Below are 20,606 nucleotides of genomic sequence, written 5' to 3'. Positions count from 1 at the left end.
GGGCCTGGCGTGTCGAGTTGGGGTGCCCATGTTGACTCATTGCGGGGTTGGTACACCCCATCACACAGTCATCGGGATTCCTTGTTAAGCAGGTGATTCCAGTCAAGTGGGTCCTGGCCCCCTGACGGGGTCACTTAGACAAATAGTCTGTGGGTCCCTGGGCAGGCAAAACAAACAAGCAGTCTGAAGCCCTGCAGCCTCCTGGCTGGGGCAGGCAATAGGACTTGGGGAATTAGCCCACTGGCCAGGGCAAAACATCAATCAGTCTATGGCTCCTGAGTTGGGAAAACAAACAAATAGTCTATAGGTCTTACTTCCCTCTGGGCTGGGACATAGAGCAGGCAGCAGCCTCCTCAGCAGGCAGTGGCTTGGCTTCCCCGGCAGTCTCCGTCGTCAGCGAGATGCCTGGAGCATAGTCCAGGTGTTTGGGCTCTGCCCCCAGCACTATCGCAGGAATTAGCAGTGTATGTCCTTTCCCCTCTGTCACCCACTCCGATTGAGCTGGGTTGCCTCCTTAATCTGGCTTCTGCACCTGGAAGCATGCGCAGCAGGGGGAAAGGGTGTGTGGTTGCTTGGGCCCACAATGATTGGTCCACCCCCAGCGGCCCACTGCGGGGTTGGTACACCCCATCATAGATGGCTCAGGTGTGGGAATCTTCCTCATATCCTCGTCAGTGATGAGCAATGCAAATAATTCATTTAGCTTCTCTGCAACTGCCTTGTCTTTGAATACTCTTTTAGTACCTTGATCATCCAGAGGTCCTGCTGATTGTTTGGCAGGCTTCCTACTTCTGATGTATTAAATTTTGTTTTGCTCTGAACCATTAGCTATCTTCAAGAACCCATAGAGGACAAGTGAGGTCCCATAGGAATGGAAAAGAACAAACATAGTATCCAGCTTTAAAAAAGGGAGAAAAGGAAGGACCTGGAGAATAATAGGCAAGCTAGCTTAATTTCAATACCTAGAAAGATAATGGAACAAATTATTAAACAATAAGTTAATAACAATAATAGAGGATAATAAGGTGATAAGCAGAAGCCAGTGTGGATTTGTCAAGAACAAACAATCCCAAACCAATCTTATCTCCTTCTTCGACAGGGTAACCAGCCTAATAAAGAGTGAGGAAACAGTAGACGTGATATAGCTTGACTTTAGTAAGGCTTTTGACACAATTCACTTGGCTTTGTCATGAGCAAACTAGGGAAATATGGTCTACGTGCAGTTACTGTAAGGTGCTTATATAACTGGTTGAAAGACTGTACTCAAAAAGTAGTTATCAGTGGTTCACTGTCAAACTGGGAGGCTGTACCAAGTAGTATCCTGCAAGGGTCTGTTGTGGGTCTGTTAGTATTCAATATTTTCATTAATGACTTGAATGATGGAATGGAAAGTGTGCTTATAAAATTTGCATACCAAGCTGGGGAGAGGTTGCAAGCACTATGGAAGATGGGACTGGAATTCAAACTGATCTTGATAATTTAGAGAATCGGTCTGAAATCAATAACAAATCAATAAGACAATATTCAGTAAAGACACATGCAAGGTACTGCACTTAGGAAGGAAAAATCAAATGCACAGATACAAAATGGAGAATAACTGAATAGGCAGCATTACTGCAGAAGAGTCCGAGGGCTATAGTTCATCACAAATTTAATATCAGTCAACAGTATGATGGTGTTGTGAAAAAAGCAAATATTATTCTGAGCTGTATTAACAGGAGTGTCATATGTAAGACATGGGAGGTAATTATTCTGCTATACCCAGCACTGGTGAGGCCTCATCTGGAGTACTGTGTCCAGTTTTTGGCATCATACTTTAAGAAAGATGTGGACGAATTGGAGGGAGTCCAGAGGAGAGCAGTAAAAATGGTAAAAGGTTTAGAAAACATGACCTATAAGGAAAGGTTGAAAGAACTATGCATGTTTAGTGTAGAGAAGAGAAGGCTGAAGGGGGACGTGGTAGGTCTTCAAATATGTAAACAGTTATTATGAAGAGGACATTATTCAATTGTTTTTCATGTCCTCTGAGGATAGGACAAGAAGTAATTGGCTTAGTTTGCAGTAAGGGAGTTTTACGTTGGCTGTCTCTAACTATAAGAATAATTAAGCAGTGAAAAAGGGATTTTTCCCTGATGTCTTTAGCTTCCCTTATCAATTTTCTACACTTTGTCGTTGGTAACTTATAATGTTCACAATCTACATTGTTTTTTTCCATTTTTTATATAGTGTGTGTTTGTTTCTAATTTCTGGTCTTCACTTCCCTCTTAACTAGGATGGGCTTTTAACCCAGTAGTCCTCTTCTGTGACTGAGGAATTGTGGCTTTTGGGCTGTCTTGTAAACTCTTTTTAAACAATTCCAATGTTCGTTCATGTTTTGCTCTCTAAATTCTTCCTTCCCATCAGTTTTACTCATAATTCTAATTTTCTTCAGCTTTGGAAAATTAGGTTCCAAGTATACCTGTTACTTGGCTGGGATTATCCTAAAGAAATAGCTTTAAATCAGAGGAACAAAGAAGTGTTTTAGAAAGATGAAGTAGCCAAATGGAAATTTGATTCTAGCCCTCATATATGGGGGGAAACTCAAAAAGAAGGCATTAGTAGAGTTTTGTGGGCAGATTAAGAAAGTAGATAAAACTGAGGTGTCAGAAACAGGTCATTTGAGCTCTGTCAGATTTTCTTATCAGCACACCGGCTTACTTTCACCCCAAATTCTCACCAGGAACTTTTCTAATAACTAAGTCAAATTATTTCTGCAGCCTGTCAGAACTGTATTACCCACGTTGGTTGAATCTTAATGGTTTATAATCCATCTTTAATGTGGAATTCAGTGATGATATGAATATTCCTTAAATTAGGGAAACTGGCATAGGAAAATACACATTCTCTCGCTCTCTCTGAATTTTCTCAGGTTTGGTTTTCCAAATCTTTGTATTGGTAGCAAGAGACAACTTTAAAGCTCAATCCTGCAAAATGCAGAGCACATTCTGGGAGTGCTATTGCACACTTTCACTCATATGGCAGTCTAGATTACTTACCACATTACAGAATAGAGCTTTAAATGATTTAAAAGACTGATCCACATTTGGTTAGCTCAGTTAAATTGGAATATACCAATTTAATTCTTATCTTTTAAAGTAGATAGTCTTAAATAATATTCTTCAGTTTCAGTAAGTACTCTGTCCTTTAAAAATGAGGTTGCTAAGAAGTGTAATATTTTTACTACTTCAGTGTTTAAACATTTTCCATTTCCCTTTCTAAATATGCTAGTTTCTAAACACCTAATTTTCTGCTTGTTAGTGATATAATTGTGATATAGAATTTGATTTGATATACTTGGCACTGTATCTTGGAAAATGATCTCCTAAGCGTGCGCATACATAGCAGCTGATTTTATAAGTTGCATAGTGGTAAGCACATGCTTATCTCCAATCAGAGCTGATTTATAAATTAAACATTATTTAACTTCTCTTTCTAATCAAGCAGTATGAGGAAATAGAATATATTCACAAAGAGGAGAAAAGGATATTGGCTTGCATATTTGTTCTTAGAGACTAAATTCTTTTAAAAATTGTTGGTTCGAATCAATTTCATGTATGTTTTAAAACTGCATCTTTTAAAATGTTTATTTTAACTTAGTTATCTTTGCATTTGCTTTTCAGAATTTATTGTTCACAGATGAAAATGATAATTCAGAAATAAAAATAATTGATTTTGGCTTTGCTCGGTTAAAACCACCTGATAATCAGCCTCTTAAGACTCCATGTTTTACTCTTCATTATGCTGCTCCAGAGCTCTTGAATCACAATGGTTATGATGAATCCTGTGATCTCTGGAGTTTGGGGGTCATTTTGGTGAGTGGTTGGTTGTGTGGCTTATTTATTTTGATCATTCTATAACACAAGCAGAATTGATTCCTTGTTAAAACTAATGTCTGGGGAGGGCTTGACATTGTCCCAGATAAGCTAGTATTGGATAAACACTGCTTTGGAGTGGGGTGAGGATATCTTTTTCCTGCACATATAGTAACAAGCTGGGATGTGCACTGGAAGCATTTAAGAAGGTAGAGCTAGAGCCAGCTTTCAGTTTTTTTCTGATCAATTTGATTAAATTATTTTTTCTTGGAATGTTCACCTGTTAAAACAGCTTGGATGTGTGAAGGAAATAATAAGTCGATTATGAGACCTCTATAAATTTATATTATGCTCTTAAAACTGTTCCAGTTCAGATAAAGATCCAACCTGCATTCTGTTTTACAGAAAAAATTATTTTGAAACATAAGTAAATGGTATAGGCTTCCCACTGCATAAAATCTGTATGTTTTCAACATTCCTGAGACATGTAAGCCGATGTTGCTAACAAGGTCTCTAAATAAAGACCTGTTGTGCTTTAGGCCATGTACACCTTAAAGAGAAAATATAACTCTTATTAAAGTACTATTAGTTGGAATATATACACTGTTGCTACTCTATAAATAACAATATCTGAATATTGAGTGAGTTAGGTTAATGTAGTCAGTAATGTTGTAGTAAGGTTGGCAATAAATATATGGTACTAATTAGTACTACTTTTGTTCTCCTGGTAGTATACAATGCTGTCAGGACAGGTACCCTTCCAGTCTCAAGACAAAGGTTTAACATGCACCAGTGCATTGGAAATTATGAAGAAAATTAAAAAGGGAGAATTCTCCTTTGAAAGAGAAGCCTGGAAGAATGTATCTCAAGAAGCCAAAGATTTGATACAAGGTATGTATCCATGGATTTTTCATATTTTTCTTTTAGTTGCAGTGATCAGAGTAAAGTACCATACTGTATACTTTTGTGTTCTTCAGTTTTGGGTGCTTTATTAATTTAAGTTTATAAGGAAGCCAAAGTAATCTTTTTGTTGCAAGCGGTAATTATCAACGCATCCAGAATCAAGGTCTATAATTTTTTAGGGATGTCAGTTATTGATGTATTATTGATGTATTATTGTTGATTTATGGATGTTTTATAACAAGCACGTAGTTCATTTCTTTGTTAAAAAGTCTTTTGTACAACCCTGTGTCAACATTATATGAGCTATATCTAAGTGATATATAAACATGACTCATCAAATGATTCAATTTTTATGTTTTCAAATGATTACTTTATCCATAGTATTAAAAAGATAAATAATAGCTCCTGGATTAACAATATATTTAATATATATAATATATTTCTGTTAGGACTTCTTACAGTGGATCCAAATAAAAGAATTAAAATGTCCAGCTTGAGATACAGTGAATGGCTTCAAGATGGGAGCCAGCTGTCATCCAATCCTCTAATGACTCCTGATAACTTAGGCTCTTCAGGAGCTGCTGTACATACATACGTCAAAGCAACTTTTCATGTAAGCTTAAAAACTCTTGTATTTTAATTATAAATATTAAACATTTGTTATATTATATCAGCCTAGAATTTGGATTTACATGAATTTGTTTCTTTAAAAAATGTATTCACATTTAGAGTTCTGTGATAGTTATATAGGAAGTCACAGAAATATAAGGCCTATATAATATGTAGACTTGTATCAGTGGCCAGAAACCTACATGAGAGAATATAATGAAACACATATGTCAAAATGGGAAGTTGAGAGAGGAATATAGATTTTGACAGCATATTTATATCACTGGGGAAAGTGATGATGGTGAAACAGCTACCATAAATATTCAAGTTTAGAGAAGGTCCTTAAACAAAGCTTTGTAAGATGCATGTAACATTCTGGTTACACTTAGCACTTGCTTGACTTTCAGTTTAATTGCCCTTCTTGTGATTAGGAAAGAAAGGAAGAAAGTAAACTATTGCTACAAAAATTTGAGCTAAAGCATCTAAAATATATTACGATTTGGAATGGTCTGTGGAAATACCTTAATTGCCTTAATGGACATTTTTGGTTACCAGCATTAATTCACTAAAAATTTGTTTGTTATACAAATGAAGGCAAAGAGGAAAATGTAATATTGATTTTTTCAAAACTTTATATATGAAGAATAATCTAAAACATAATATGTTAAACTGCAGTTTATGCTCAAACACATTGCATTTTATGGCTTCATTACAAACAGGGACTGTGTTGTCCAAGAAGAAGAAGTGGGGTAAACAGTTTTTCTTTATTTAGCAATTGCAGAGATCTCAGTTTTGAAGAAAAAAAAATAACCCTGAAATGTTTAAAACTAAAATTGTAATTTAAGTAAATATAAAATACTGAAATGTAATCTTGACTATATTTATGGCTTAGTAAAATAATTTTAAAACATGGACTATGTGGGGAATTGAAAAATACTGTTTCTTTTGTTTTTTACAGTGCAAATATTTATAATAAAAATAGATATAAAGTGAGAACCGTACACTTTGTATTCTGTGTTTTAATTGAAATCAATGTATTTGCAAATGTAGAAAACATCCAAGAATATTTAAATAAATGGTATTCTATTACTGTTTAACAGTGCGATTACTCGCATGATTAACATTTTTAAGCGCTTGACAGCGCTAGTTTAAAGGGTTGTAAAACTGTCATAAACTGCATGAAGAATGTATAGACATGACTCTTGAGAAATAATAAAACATAGAACTCATACCTTATTACGCATGTTCTAACATTTCTTAAACCTTTTATAAATGCATAAATTGCCTTTTTATTTTGAAACAGGCCTTTAACAAGTACAAAAGAGAAGGATTTTGCCTCCAGAATGTTGACAAGGCACCTCTTGCTAAAAGAAGGAAGATGAAAAAGACTAGTACAAGCACAGAGACACGTAGCAGTTCCAGTGAAAGTTCACATTCTTCCTCCTCTCATTCTCATGGTAAAACTACACCAACAAAAACCCTGCAGCCAACAAATCCTGCAGACAGCAATAACCCAGAAACCATCTTCCAGTTCTCTGACTGAAAATCAGAGAAATATCCTCTCTTGAACAATTAAGAGGTGATATGCCTGGTAATAGCTGTTCCTCCTTGGAACAGAGGGATTACCGGGATATATATGTTCATTGCTTTGAACAACTTGTTTCAGTTCTGCCTTTTTAGCTTTTTGTTTCAAGACATTTGGTTTTAGTCCTAGTTCAGAATCACTGGATGTGGTATAATATTGTGAATACAACCAACATTGAACTCGCTTAGGGCTGGATTGGTGTGCAGTCTAGTCCTGAGTAAAGGGTAATTACATTGTTGTTCTATCCCTGGAGGAAGAGTGTGACTGAGAGGCATAATCTACTTTCAGTTTCCCCACTGCTCCAGGGAGGGAATATACTGTAAAAGGCAATATGTACTCCCTGAAACGCTTTGCCACGAGGCATGTTGTGGGGAGCAGAGTCAAGACTTCTCCTGCCCATCTGCATAAGGAGGGTCATAGCAGCTCTGGTTCCCTCTGCACACAAGTAATGGCGGTACAGTGCACTAAAGCAAGAGGCCATCTTACGTCACTTCTAACTCCCTTGTGTTGGTGCATAGGATGGGCCGGAATCTGGACCTTGTTTTGGAATTTAAGAACAGAACTGAACATAAAAGGAGTACCATTATGCTGTTTTACAAATGTAATCCTTAAATTTGGTTTTATGCTACTCAGAATATAACAGTCTTAGATCCTTTTGCATCGAGATAATATATGGCTGGCAAGATGAGATTGCTTTGCACTGTAATGCTATTGTTTATTTGTATTTCTAGAAAATATAAATTTTTAAAAAACTTTTCAAACTCCAAAACCCAATGATATACCAGAGAAAGGAGTTGAAATTTAGTACTGAACACTTTTTAAAAAATGGTCATGTGTTCAAATGTCTATTTCAAGGAACAGCTATAATGTATTTGTTTATCTTTTATATTTATAGGATAACTTTAAGATACAAAGATTAATGTTTTTTCTAAAAGATGCAGAAACTCCAAATTCCATCTTTGTTATCATGGGATCCATATTGAATGCATGCCAACCTATGTTTTTAATTTTGCATTGCACAAACATGGCAGTTAGCTTAATACTGATCATAAAATATTCAATTATATTTTTCTTGTTTGCGCTTTATAAAACATCTGAATGATTTTGATGTTCTCTCATGGAGTTTATTTGGGATCCCACAAGGTGCTGCATGCTACTCTGAGATGCTGACTGTCTTTAAGTCTTACTGATTTCAGTGGGAGTTGTGGGCTCTTCGCACCTTTGGAGGACTGCTCAGCACCTGGCAGGAATGAATCCCTGTATCTTTGCCATTTTTTTTTCATTCCTTCTTCCTCACATCTTGCTTCTATCTTGTACATAATAAATAATTAGACTTGGGCATGTTGTATAGTGTAGTTGTAAACCACTTATGCACTGGGAAAACTAAAGGGAAATTATACTAAACACTGTGTTTCACAACTGTACACTGTTGTACTACAGTGAGGTATTTCCTGCTGTGGTAGTATATTATGTACATAACCTGTTTGGAATCATAAATATGTGACTTTTACTGAAACATTTCCATTGATATACTTTTAAATTGAATAGCATATTTTGTAAACTTATGCAGAGCATTTCTACTGCTCACCTTCTGAATGACTAGGGACAGCTTTAAGTGCTAAATAAGACCCCAATTATGTAAACAGTTACACATGTGAGTCATCCCATTAAAGTCAATGAGACTACTGGTGTAAAGTACATGTGTAATTGTTAGCAGGATTGGAACCTACTTGACTAACAGATTTTATTAACAGCTTGCTGCATTTTAAAGTAAACTTAATCCAAACCCTATGCAAAAAGCTTATAGGAATTGTTTGTCAATGCTTTTATTTATTTAATTACTTCAGATAACAGTGTTGAGAAATCTTATGCAGCCATGTTTACAAGGATTGTGTTTGACAAAACCAAGAGGTTTTGAAACCCAACATTTGTTCTGTGTTGCTTTAATATTACTAATGACAGCATTTTGAGGATTTGAGAATTACTAATGTGAATTACTTTATTTACTACTTTCTTGACATGGCTGTCAGTAGTAATTGCAGCATTAATTTTAGGTTGATGCGAATATTGAGACATTTGCACTGTTTATGTAGAATTAGTATATCTAATCTTAAAAATCAGTATATATGCTGGTAACAAACAATTTAAAGTGGCTGGGGTTAAGATTTTAAACTAATATTAATATAATATTCAGATTTGTTTTCTGAATATTCTCTTGGGAGTAATCTCAGTAATAAATACAACTCATTTGTAAACAAATACATTCCCTCCCCCCAGTAAACCTACAGTAAATACAAAGAAACCATAGCAACAATTAACACTTATTATGCAAACAGCACTAACAAATTGCAATGCAGACTGTTTGTAATGTTCAGTAAACTGCACTTTGAGATATTTTTGCTGTACCATTTTTCAAGTACTTTTTAAACAAAAACTAAAAGGTTTCTAAATGCAAAAAAAAAAAATGGGAATTAAATGATCCTGCTGAATTTAACTTTTTAAAATGAGGGGGATAATAAAATTTGTTCCCTTGCTTGGGAAACTTGAACAAATGACTTTTTATATTAGAATAACTTTATGGAGAATTACTAAAATTGACTAAAAGAGTGATCATTTCATTCTGAGGAAAGTGCAGTTGTATTTGCATTGTTTTATCACACAGGCATTTATGAAATACTTCATTATGCCATTTTTAGACTATATTGGGACTCTGGAATTATTACAGCTCACAGTAATGGATACACATCTCTTGCATAAAAGAGATTTTCTTTTATACAAGGATATTTGGATAAAAAGTCTACTTTTTCTTTTGTACTATACTGGTATAGTGTTTTGCGTATCACCTATTTAATTTTTAATATGAGGACGAACAATACTCAGTCACATATAAATACCATGGACTTGATTCTTCATTGCCCTTTGCCTTGTGCAGTCATTTATGCCTGTGCAAAATGGGTGTAAAATTTTGCCACGCTATAATGTTAGGACTAGATTCTCATTTATGCTAAGACTACTGTACACTACTCTATTAGGGTAAAAGGGCACTAAGTGGGTCTAAATTACATTTATAGTTAGTGTAAAGTACTTTTAAACTGCTGCACAAGGTGGAATCAAGCCCTATATATCTCTAATTGTATGTATACTTCTAGATTTCTCCCTATTTAACATAAAATACTAAATTCAGCCACATTTACTAAGAGGAAATATGCCATTTATTATTGAGAGATTCTAATTTAACTTTAATTTATATCTCTCCATTCCTTCCAGATTATTTGGTGCAGTCAACAGTACTAGGAAGAGCAGTAGATTTGTTTCTTGATAACCCAATTCTTTAACAGTATAGATCTGAGTAACTATTTACTTTTATTTATATCAACTTATTTAAAAAATCATCAAAATATTCAGTTGTACAAATAAACTATTTATTTGTTCTGAGAATTTACTGTTTTTAAAAATAAAAATGGTAACAATTTAGGGGTAGATGTGAAAAAAGCAGAAGGCTTGGAGCAGGAAAAGTACAAAACCAGAGTTCTACTTGACTTTCTACTTCTCAGAATAAGTGAAATTCCTTCTTCTCACACGAAGAGCAATCAGTCCTTAATTTAGAGGATTGTTTCTTTGTACAAGGTCAGACAAAGTACTTAGTACACTTATCTCAGATGTACAGTATTATAAAAGAAGAATTTTACTACAATGGATAATTGTTACTGTTCTTCAGAAGAACATAAAAATACAAAAAAAGAAAAGGAGTACTTGTGGCACCCAAGAGACTAACAAATTTGAGCATAAGCTTTCGTGAGCTATAGCTCACTTCATCACATCCGATGAAGTGAGCTGTAGCTCACAAAAGCTTATGCTCAAATAAATTTGTTAGTCTCTAAGGAGCCACAAGTACTCCTTTTCTTTTTGCAGATACAGACTAACACGGCCGCTACTCTGAAACCTGTCATAAAAATACAGTATACCATCAAGATGGCTGACATTTACCATCTTCCAGATTGATAATACTGATGCTCCTGTTTTCGCTGCCCTTCTAAACAAAATAATTTATACCAGCACAGCCACATTCCCCTGCTACTTCTTCCAGAATATACTTAAAGGAATAGATTCACACAATTGTCATGTATGTGTTTTATCAGTATTGTAAGGAATTGTTACTATATAAGTATCATTCTCAATTTTTAACCAGAAGTGTGTGTATATATATATTTTAATAGTTATTTGGTTTTCAGTTATAATTTTTTGTTGTGGTATTATGCCTTAAGCATCATACTTAGGGCACTATCAGATTCGCAGTCCATTTTGGTCAATTTCATGGTCATTGGATTTAAAAAATCATATATTTCATGATCTCAGCTATTTAAATCTAAAATTTCACGGTGTTGTAATTGTAGGGGTCCTGACCCAAAAAGGAGTTGTGGGGGGTTGCAAGATTATTGTCGGGGGAATTGCGGTAGTGCTACCCTTACTTCTATGCTGCTGCTGGCAGCGGTGCTACCTTCAGAGCTGGGCAGCTGGAGAGCAGCGGCTGCTGGCCGGTATCCCAGCTCTGAAGGCAGCGCCACTGCCAGCAGCAGCGCAGAAGTAAGGATGGCAAAGGATGGTACGGTATTGCCACCCTTATTTCTGCGCTGTTGCCTGAAGAACTGGACCCTCAGTCAGCAGCCACCATTCTCCGGTCTCCCAACTCTGAAGGCAGCGGCGCAGAAGGAAGGGTGACATGGTATGGTATTGCCACCCTTCCTTCTGCACAGCTGCTGGCGTGGCACTGCCTTTAGAGCTGGGCACATGGCCCACAGCTGCTTCTCTCTGGCTGCCCAGCTCTGAAGGCAGCACAGAAGTAAGGGTGGCAATACCGCCACCCACCTAAAATAACCTTGCAACCCCCCTGCAGCTCCCTTTTGGGTCAGGACCCCTAATTTGAGAAACGCAGGTCTCTCCCATGAAATTCATACAGTATAAGGTAAAAGCACTCAAAGACCAGATTTCACGGGAGGAGACCAGATTTCACGGGAGGAGACCAGATTTCATGATCCGTGACACGTTTTTCATGACTGTGAATTTGGTAGGGCCCTAATCATACCGGAGGCTTTGGCTCAGTCTTCCTGATCATGGTTCATATCTTTTCTTTGCATGCCCCCCTGGATCCCACTACACATAACACATGCATGTCCCTCACTGTCTTTTACTGTGACCACCACTGTATTTACTCCCTTCCTTCTGAGGAATCTTGATGTTTGAATCTTCTAGGCAGAGGAAACTGGAAATAGTGTGGCTGCTACCGTTCCAGAGACCAAAGTGCCTTGATCTTTCAGTCTCTGTCAACCTGTAAGAAATATCTTCAGTTTGCATTATATATGTTTTGTATATTTTAACCAAATGTACTGTAAAGTCAGATACATTATTTTTTTGTTTTGGGGGGTTTATTGTGGTCTGCTATATTAGCTTTATTCCTTTTTATAGCACCCCTATAAATATGCTTATTTTAGTTGTTTGTATAATTCTTCTTAAAAAAAAAAGTGTGTGTGTGTGTGTAACATTTGGTCATGTAGTTAAATTCATGATCTAATGTAATTCTTCACTCTAGTGTCCCCTTTTTCAAAGGGTATTGCAAATGCTGTAGATATGTACACTTTACATGTAATATAGAGTGAAGCTGATAAGAATTGGATAAAAATATATAATTCTACACCCCTATCCTGGAAACATGTTTATGAGTAATTTGTGTGTCTGCAAGTTTGAGGCTTTTTAAGAAATCAAGAGGAAAAAATACATGCTCTTTGCTATTCCAAGAAAGTAACATACGTTGCCTTTTAAATAATACTAATACTATAATTAAGGCTAAGATTTTGTCATGGATATTTTTAGTAAAAGTCAGGGACAGGTGTCTTCCATGATTTTTTTGTTATTGCCCATGACCTGTCCCTGACTTTTACTAAAAATATCAATGATAAAATGGGAAGGGGCTGGGCAGCTGCAGGCTGGCTGAAAGTCCAGGGTCCCCACTGCCTGCTGGGGCTCAGAGCTTCAAGGATCCCCCTACCCTTCCACGGCAGCCAGGGGCTGCCTTGGTCCCTCTGCTCTCCCGCGGCGGCCAGGGTCTGTGGGTTTTCCCGTGCCCCCCACAGTGACAGGGAGCTGTGGGGGTCCCTCTGCATGGGGTGCTGCAGGGCTCCTCCTGCCCCACTGCCATGGCAGGGCTCTGCGGGGGGTCTCCCTGCTTCTCCTGTGGTGGCCAGGGAGCTGCAGGGGTCCCCCTGCCCTCCCCCCGTGGTGTCCAGGAGCTGTAGGATACCCCCACTGCCCATGGTGGCTTGGAGCTTGGAGGCCCGCTGCCTCAGGTGGTGGTGGGGTACCTCAGAGCTGCCTGCCACTGCAGGAGTTGGCGGGACCTTGCAGTTCCCAGCCACCTGGGCTGAAGTCACGGAGATCTTTGGAAGTCACGGATTCTGTGACTTCCACAACCTCTGTGACAAAATTGTAGCCTTAATTATAATACACACACATACACATACACACACACACAACTTGTTTGAACCAGACATTCCAAAGTCCTTTACAAAAATAGATAATATTAAGTAGGGCTGGTTGGAAAACAAAAACTTTTCCTGCAAGAAATTTTAAGCAAAAAATCTGTGTTTAAAATTGCAGTAAAATTACTTTTTAGTTTTTGCACATGTAGTTTTGAACAGATTAGAAATGAAAATGTTCATATTGTTTAGACTTAAATTTTTATTTCAGTTTTTAAATTAAGCAACTTTTTAATTGAAAATGAAAATTTGTGTCAATGTTAATGTTAATTTGAATTAAAATATTTTGTTTATGGTTTTTAAAGCAAAATAAAATTATAATTTAAGTCTAAATTAAATGAAAATTTTACTTTCTTTTCAAAATGTCCATTTGAAACAATTTTCATTTTGAAATTTTCTGCAGGGAAACTGATAATATTAATCAGAATTGACATTTTCCATATTTTTCACTAGGAGAATTTACCACACAAATTTTAAACAACTCTAGAATTAGGCCCATTTTATAAAGGGACTGAAGCACAGGAAGGCTGTGACTTGCCAAAGGCAACAGGGTGGTAGAGACAGAAATAGAACCAGAATTTATGCCTCCTGAGTTTTTCCCTGTTAGTAGTCTCTTCAGTAGTAAAAGTCATCTTTGTGTAAAATATTGACATTAAGAATGAAAGAGAGCAATTGACTTAAAAATTAACCAGACTAAAAGTATCAATTAAGTATTACAAAAGCTAATGTGTGTTGGTTGCCTTAATTGTAACTAGGAAAATAATTTAAATTAGGGCTTAGTTTGGAAAGATTTTGGAATCTGATGTTTATTTGGAAGTAAGGTGGAGTTTAAAAATGAGCAAAGGTAGAGAGGATAAATACTGTGGATTTTTTTATAAAGCTAAGGGACCAATCCTGTTAATAGCTGCACCCACAAAATTCTTATTGAAATCCATTGACTTCTTTTTGAAATATGTCTGAGCATAGGCGCTGACTTCTGCTCATGCCAGTGGGTGCTTGACCCCCCCCCCCACCTCTGCCCCCGGTCCCATCCTGACTCCATGCCCCTCCCATCCCTTCCATGCCCCCTTTTCAACTCCTTCCCCAAAGTCCCAACCCCAACTCCGCTCCCTCCCTGCCCCATTCTGACTCCTTCCCCAAATCCCTGCCCCGGTTCTGCCTCTTCCCCGCCTCCTCTCCTGAGTGTGCCATGTTCCCGCTCCTCCCTCCTCCCTCCCGGAGCTTGCTATGCCGCCAAACAGCTGTTTGGTGGCAGCAAGTGCTGGGAGGTAGGCAGAGGAGCGGGGACACAGCATGCTCAGGGGAGGAGGTAGAGGCAGAGCGGAGGTGAGGTGGGGTAGGAGGGGCAGGGAGGGGAGTTTGGCTGCCAGAGCACCCATGGAGTTGTCGCCTATGTGTCTGAGATAAAGATGGAAAAACAGCTTTTCTCTCCCCATCTCCCGCAAAGGCAAAGGAACCACTCAAAAAAAATCACAGATTAAAATGCAGACTGGATGCAGAGGTACAGTGTATTATACTTCTTAATGGAAAGTCATCTTTCATTTTTGCCAAGAAATTTGGGGTGTTTAGAATATTCTAAGCTTCAGTTCCCCTTCAGCTATATCACACATATTTATAACTCAGGATTCAAAGATGATACATACATATAAATAAGATGATCATACTTAGCAAATCATAACTTTTCCACTAAAAGAAAAGGAAACTTTTCCACTGATACCTTACATGCATATCTTCTAAGATTCATGGCAGTTTTGTAATACTGGTATCCATAATATTATAAATGTTCACCCATATTCCATACAGCGTCACAGACAGAGCTTCCTTTTTTCACAGTGGGTTGCCAATAAATGCATTCTTTGTTTCTGAAGTCTCCTTTCCCTAAAGTAAAATAAGAGTGTTTTTATAACCAATTCTAAACCACCTTACCTGTACACGTGACTTTACAGAGATGTCAGTAAGCTGTTAAAGGGACATATTGGCTGGGGGGGGTTCTATGCATATAAACTCATGGAAAGGAAACCTGATGTGAAAGTAGAGGGGCTCCTTCCTAAATGTTCAGCATTCCTGCAGCTCTGCCTTTGGATTCTAGCTCTGTAGGAAACTCAGGGTAGTTCTACACTTCAGCTGAGAGCGTGCCCAAGCTACAGCGCTAAAATAACAGTATGGAAGTTTCAGCACAGGCTAGGTGCCTAAGTACAAGACTGCCCAATCCACTTGACCTGTACTTGGGTGGCTAACTCATGTTGCGTCGTCCACATATTATTAGCATGCCAGTTCAAGCAGAGCTAGCGCATGACTACCTGGGCTGTAAGGCACAATCCCAGCTGCAGTGTAGACATACCCTCACTGTCTGAACTGGTAGCTCCAAATTCAGTTATTTACCGTATACAATTTTCTTTTATACTTAATACAAAAACAGCTTGAAATTTGGGTGGTAAAAGTTGTATTCTAGATTTTGAAAATAAAGGCAACAGGTTTCTTACCCCATAAACAGACATGCAACTATTAGGTCTGTGTGTGATGGATTGGTTATACAGTCATATGTATACACCTTATCCCTTAGAAAAACGTAGTTGTCCAGTATCACGATGGGCCCTAGAATGTTAAACAAATGGATTCCTATGTAAGGCTAGGACAGATAAGGGTAAGTACAGTACTGTACACCAGGAACAATGTTGCACCTACAGGATCGTTAAGAAACAGAGTTTTTAGATCGGGTGTGTCTGATTACACAAGGAGGAACATAGTAGTCAGATTTTTGTTTAGAATAATACAGACATGATTTAATAAAATATCCCATTTGAAAGAAATGCCTATCTATTTTGGACTCCTGGAATCTCAGAGAAAATTTCTTTTTAAAGTCCATATTATTTTCTCAAACTGTTTAAAAAATGTTTTGCCTTACTCCATGTTTGCCATTTTAACAAGCTGTAAAGCTGTTCAGTCTTTTTTCATTTGATTTTTGTTTTGGTATTACATATGTGATAGATTTGTTGCAACAATTATTCAAAAGTTTTGGTCCTTTTTTTCTGTAATACTGTTTTTTTTTCCTTCTCATTTATAAATGGTTTTTGTTGAGGGTTTTTGACAGATTGTCACTGTTTTAGGTGATGTTAAACAGACTTAATTTCAGGATCCTAAATATTTTTCACTTTCTATCATTTTAGAATATTTTCAGAGCAATATTGAGAAATGTAATAGATTTACAGTTTTGTAATTAAAATGAAATCATGTAGAAAAATGAAGGATGTAATTCTTTGCATTAATTAGACCTTAAAGTTTCCAGATGGTATTACAAAACTTTTTTATAACAGCAAGTAATATTAACATATTTCAAAGAGCATCTTGCTTTTCCGTTTTCCTGAATTAATAGTTTAAAATTTAAGAAGACAATTAAATAGTAATTTTCATAAATACTTTGAATATTACAAATCTTTTCAATATTTTGATACATTCAATTGAAAAATGTTTAACTATATTTAAAAATAGAATGCATTTAAAATTATATGGTGTAAGTCTACTGTTGAATCACCAGAGTAACTAGTGTAGATTTGTACAACATTTTGTCAGTCATTTTGTTGTGAGAATAACATATATATCTAAGCTACATGGTACTTATATGTTATATATGTTTCAGAGTAGCAGCCGTGTTAGTCTGTATTCACAAAAAGAAAAGGAGTACTTGTGGCACCTTAGAGACTAACAAATTTATTTGAGCATAAACTTTTGTGAGCTACAGCTCATTTCATTGGATGCATTCAGTGTTATGTTATATATGTTATTCTCAGAGCAGAATAACTGACCAAGTATTATTATTTTATCAACTACAATTGGTTAATAACACAGTAAAAGCATTCTGATTTGGTTAATAATTAAATCACACACTGTTTTAGGGTATGTCTACATTGCCCACGTTACAGTGCGGCCATGGCAGCGCTGTGACATGGGCAGTGTAATCACGCTTTATCACTGCAGGAGAGCTCTCCCAGCGATTAAAAAAAAAAAAACACCCCAAATGAGGAGTGGTAGCTTTAATGCCGGGAGTGAGCTCCTGGCGATAAAGCGCTGCAAATACTGGTGTTTTTCAGCGCTAAAACTTTTGTCGCTCTGGGGGTGTTTTTTCACACCTCTGAATGACTAAAGTTTTAGCACTGAAAGTGGCAGTTTAGACACAGCATTAGTATCATATGTTGCAAAGAGCCACAGAAGACACATTAAAGAACCACTTGCGGCTCGTAAGCCTCAGTCTGAGTACCACTGTTCTAAATGTATAATTTTGCATTTGGTTATATTAAAATGTATTTAGTTTGAATGGGTCTAAATTATCCAGTGATCCAGATCGCTCTGTACGAGTGCCCTGTACTCATCATTATTTACCATTCCACACATCTTTGTGAATTCTGGAGATTTTGTTAGTAGTGATTTTATATTTCCAGATCACTGATGAAAATGTTGAATAGCGTCAGGCCTAGCATCAATGCTTGTGGAACTGCACTAAAAACAGCCGCATTCAATGAGGATTCCCAATTAAAAACTACTTTTTGAGATCTGTTAATTAGCCTGTTCTTAATCCAGTTAATGTGTTGTTTATTGATATTGTATAGTTCTATTTTTAATAAGAATGCCATGCAGTATTAAGTCAAATGCCTTACAAAAGTCTAAATATACTACATCTATGCAGTTATTTTTGTCAATCAACCTTCTAATCTCACCAAAAAATAAATCAGGCTAGTTTGAGAAGATCTATTTTCTATAAAGGCATTTTGACTGGGATTAATTGTATTCCTATCCTTTAATTCTTTATCAGTTGAATCAATTTTTCCCTAATTTTGCATAGAACTGATATCAGGCTAACCTGCCTATAGTTATTCAGGTCATCCTGCTTCCTCTTTTTGAAGATTGGCACAATAGAACTATTCCTGTCTTCTGGAATTTCCTTGGTATTCCAAGATTTATTAAAAATTAACATCTGCAAGCCAGAGATCTCTTTGTAGAAGTCTTGGGTTGCAAGTCATTGAGGCCTGCTGATTTAAAAATGTTTATTCATAGTAGATATTATCTAGAAAAGGAGTACTTGTGGCACCTTAGAGACTAACCAATTTATTTGGTCTCTAAGGTGCCACAAGTACTCCTTTTCTTTTTGCCAATACAGACTAACACGGCTGCTACTCTGAAACCAGATATTATCTGACATCCTCCTGAATTACTAATGGAATGGGAACTACTTGATCAGTATGTATGATACAAGTACATCATCCTATTTCTTTCCAATTACAGAACAGAAATAGTTGATGTAACACTTTGGCCTTTTATGCATCATTATTAACAATGTTACTATCTCTGTCTAGTAAAGGGCCATTATCATTGCTTGGATTTCTTTGCTTCGTAATATATTTAAAAATATAGAACTTGATACTACTGTTCTCCTTGCAGTTGGGAACTTGGATTATGCAAATTCCTTAAGGCAGGGACTCTGTATTTTTCTTGTACATTGCCAAGCACATTATCAATGCTCAAGAAGTAATAAAAATAATCATTATGGAGGTAGTCCTCTTAATTTTAAATATCTAGGTCATATAAAAGTTCTCTTCCAGTTTGTTGCATATGGTTTTATTTTCTGTGTGTGAAAATATTAGTCTGTATAATACAGGTTATTTTTCTAAAACAATAAAAATTCCCCCTTTATGCATATTTTTATTAACAAAGCCACTGAAAGAATTTCTGGGTGCTAGCTTAAATGAGGTAAAAAATTAACAGGACGACTTTCCAACTTAGAAACAATAGGCTGTGTCAGTGGTGTCCAACCTGAAGCCTTCAAGGTACTCAATTGTGGCTTTCAAGGGCAATTGTGTAAAGAAGAAATATTGTATTTGATTATGAATTGAAAATATATTTACTGAGCCATGCTCTGCAATTTTTAAACTGAACTACTTGAATCAGCCATGTTGCTATGGGGAGGCAATATGGAGCACCCTTCCGTAACTGCCTCATTATTTCTCCTGCAGCCCCATGAGCAGTTTCTGGCATGAACCAGGAGTGTTCTGAGCAGCTACTTGCTGTTCTTGCCCTGCTGCAGCTGCTCAGCAGCATCCCCAGTGGCAGTCTGTTGTATTGCAGGGGAGAGAAAAGGCTGACTAGTTTCTCCACTGCCTGCTTCCTTGCCAGGCTGTGGGATGCCCACAGTTAGGGGCTTAGTTGGCTCTGCCTGATTCTAGGAAAATAGTTAAAGTATTGATTGTGATCCCTTGAAAAAGGTTGGACACCAACCTTATCCTTGCTAGTGCTAACATGTGAAAACTATAAACTGCCTTGTGTTCATCGCATGTTACCTCATGTTATTTACCATACATTAGCTTATATGGTAAGAAAATGGTTTGATGCTTCTGAATACAATTTTTTGTAAGTTCATCTTTTTTCTTAAAAGGGTACAGTCATGTTTAAAACCTCTTATACTTTCATTTTAGAAGCTAAAAATAAAATATCTTTCTCTAGTAATTCTGACCTTTTCCATTTAGAAAACTGCTTTTGCTTGTTTTTTTGGTGTTGAAATAGATGGCTCTTTTTATTTTGTTCTTTGATAGTGCAGCAAAACTGTTGATGATGTGACTATAGCTCTGGAATAGTATTTAACTGCTATAGAGTTAGCAGTGTCTGCAAAGATAGGAGAATCTGAAACATTTTTATTGGCCCATTAGTAATAATGGCTATTTGGGTTTTTCTAAATGTCTTGAAGAAGGTGTATTTTATATTTTTATATATATAATATATATATTTAGAATCTCAAGGGCATTTCCAACCATATTATGACAAGCATAAGATACTGTAGGACAAATATTGGGCCGAAACTATGGGTTGACTTTTAATGTATGCTTTTTATTAACTGATCATAGTTGTAGCCTAAGCATTAGTACAGTCTTGTTCCCATTTGGTATGGTTGGCTATGAAAAGGATCTCAGTCTGATTGTCTTTTGTGTCTGCTTCTCCAGTTTAAGAAAAATGACATGAATACAGCGGGTAAGGTCCCACTTGAAACAGAATATTAAAGAGTATATGCTGTAGTTGAGATTTACTGGATTATCTGGCAGTCGTTAAAGAGCTAATAATATTTTTCATTTATTGGGACCTATT

At 36.7% G+C, this 20,606-nt stretch overlaps 1 protein-coding gene and 1 long non-coding RNA gene across 7 annotated transcripts in view; one reads left to right on the top strand and one right to left on the bottom strand.

Annotated features, from left to right (window-relative positions):
- RPS6KA5 (ribosomal protein S6 kinase A5) overlaps positions 1-10,208 on the top strand; it is a 190,441-nt gene extending 180,233 nt beyond the window's left edge. For all 4 annotated transcript variants that reach the window (XM_073349430.1, XM_073349429.1, XM_073349427.1 and 1 more), the window contains 4 exons: positions 3,660-3,851; positions 4,583-4,742; positions 5,204-5,367; positions 6,667-10,208. In XM_073349430.1, the coding sequence (XP_073205531.1) occupies positions 3,660-3,851; positions 4,583-4,742; positions 5,204-5,367; positions 6,667-6,906 (756 nt within the window). In that variant the 3' untranslated portion in view covers positions 6,907-10,208. The remainder of the gene's footprint in view (positions 1-3,659; positions 3,852-4,582; positions 4,743-5,203; positions 5,368-6,666) is intronic.
- LOC140913305 (uncharacterized) overlaps positions 1-20,606 on the bottom strand; it is a 55,506-nt gene that overhangs the window by 26,012 nt on the left and 8,888 nt on the right. For 2 of the 3 annotated variants that reach the window (XR_012159528.1, XR_012159529.1), the window contains exon 2: positions 15,196-15,356. This is a non-coding gene — a long non-coding RNA (uncharacterized lncRNA). Of the gene's footprint in view, positions 1-15,195; positions 15,357-15,961; positions 16,074-20,606 lie in introns of all 3 variants that reach the window. The other variant, XR_012159527.1, reaches the window with a different exon arrangement.

This window comes from Lepidochelys kempii, chromosome 6 (genome assembly GCF_965140265.1).
Source record: "Lepidochelys kempii isolate rLepKem1 chromosome 6, rLepKem1.hap2, whole genome shotgun sequence".
Taxonomy (NCBI): Eukaryota; Metazoa; Chordata; order Testudines; family Cheloniidae; genus Lepidochelys; species Lepidochelys kempii.
Note: the sequence above shows the minus strand (reverse complement) of the source record. Positions and strands in the feature narration are given on the sequence as shown.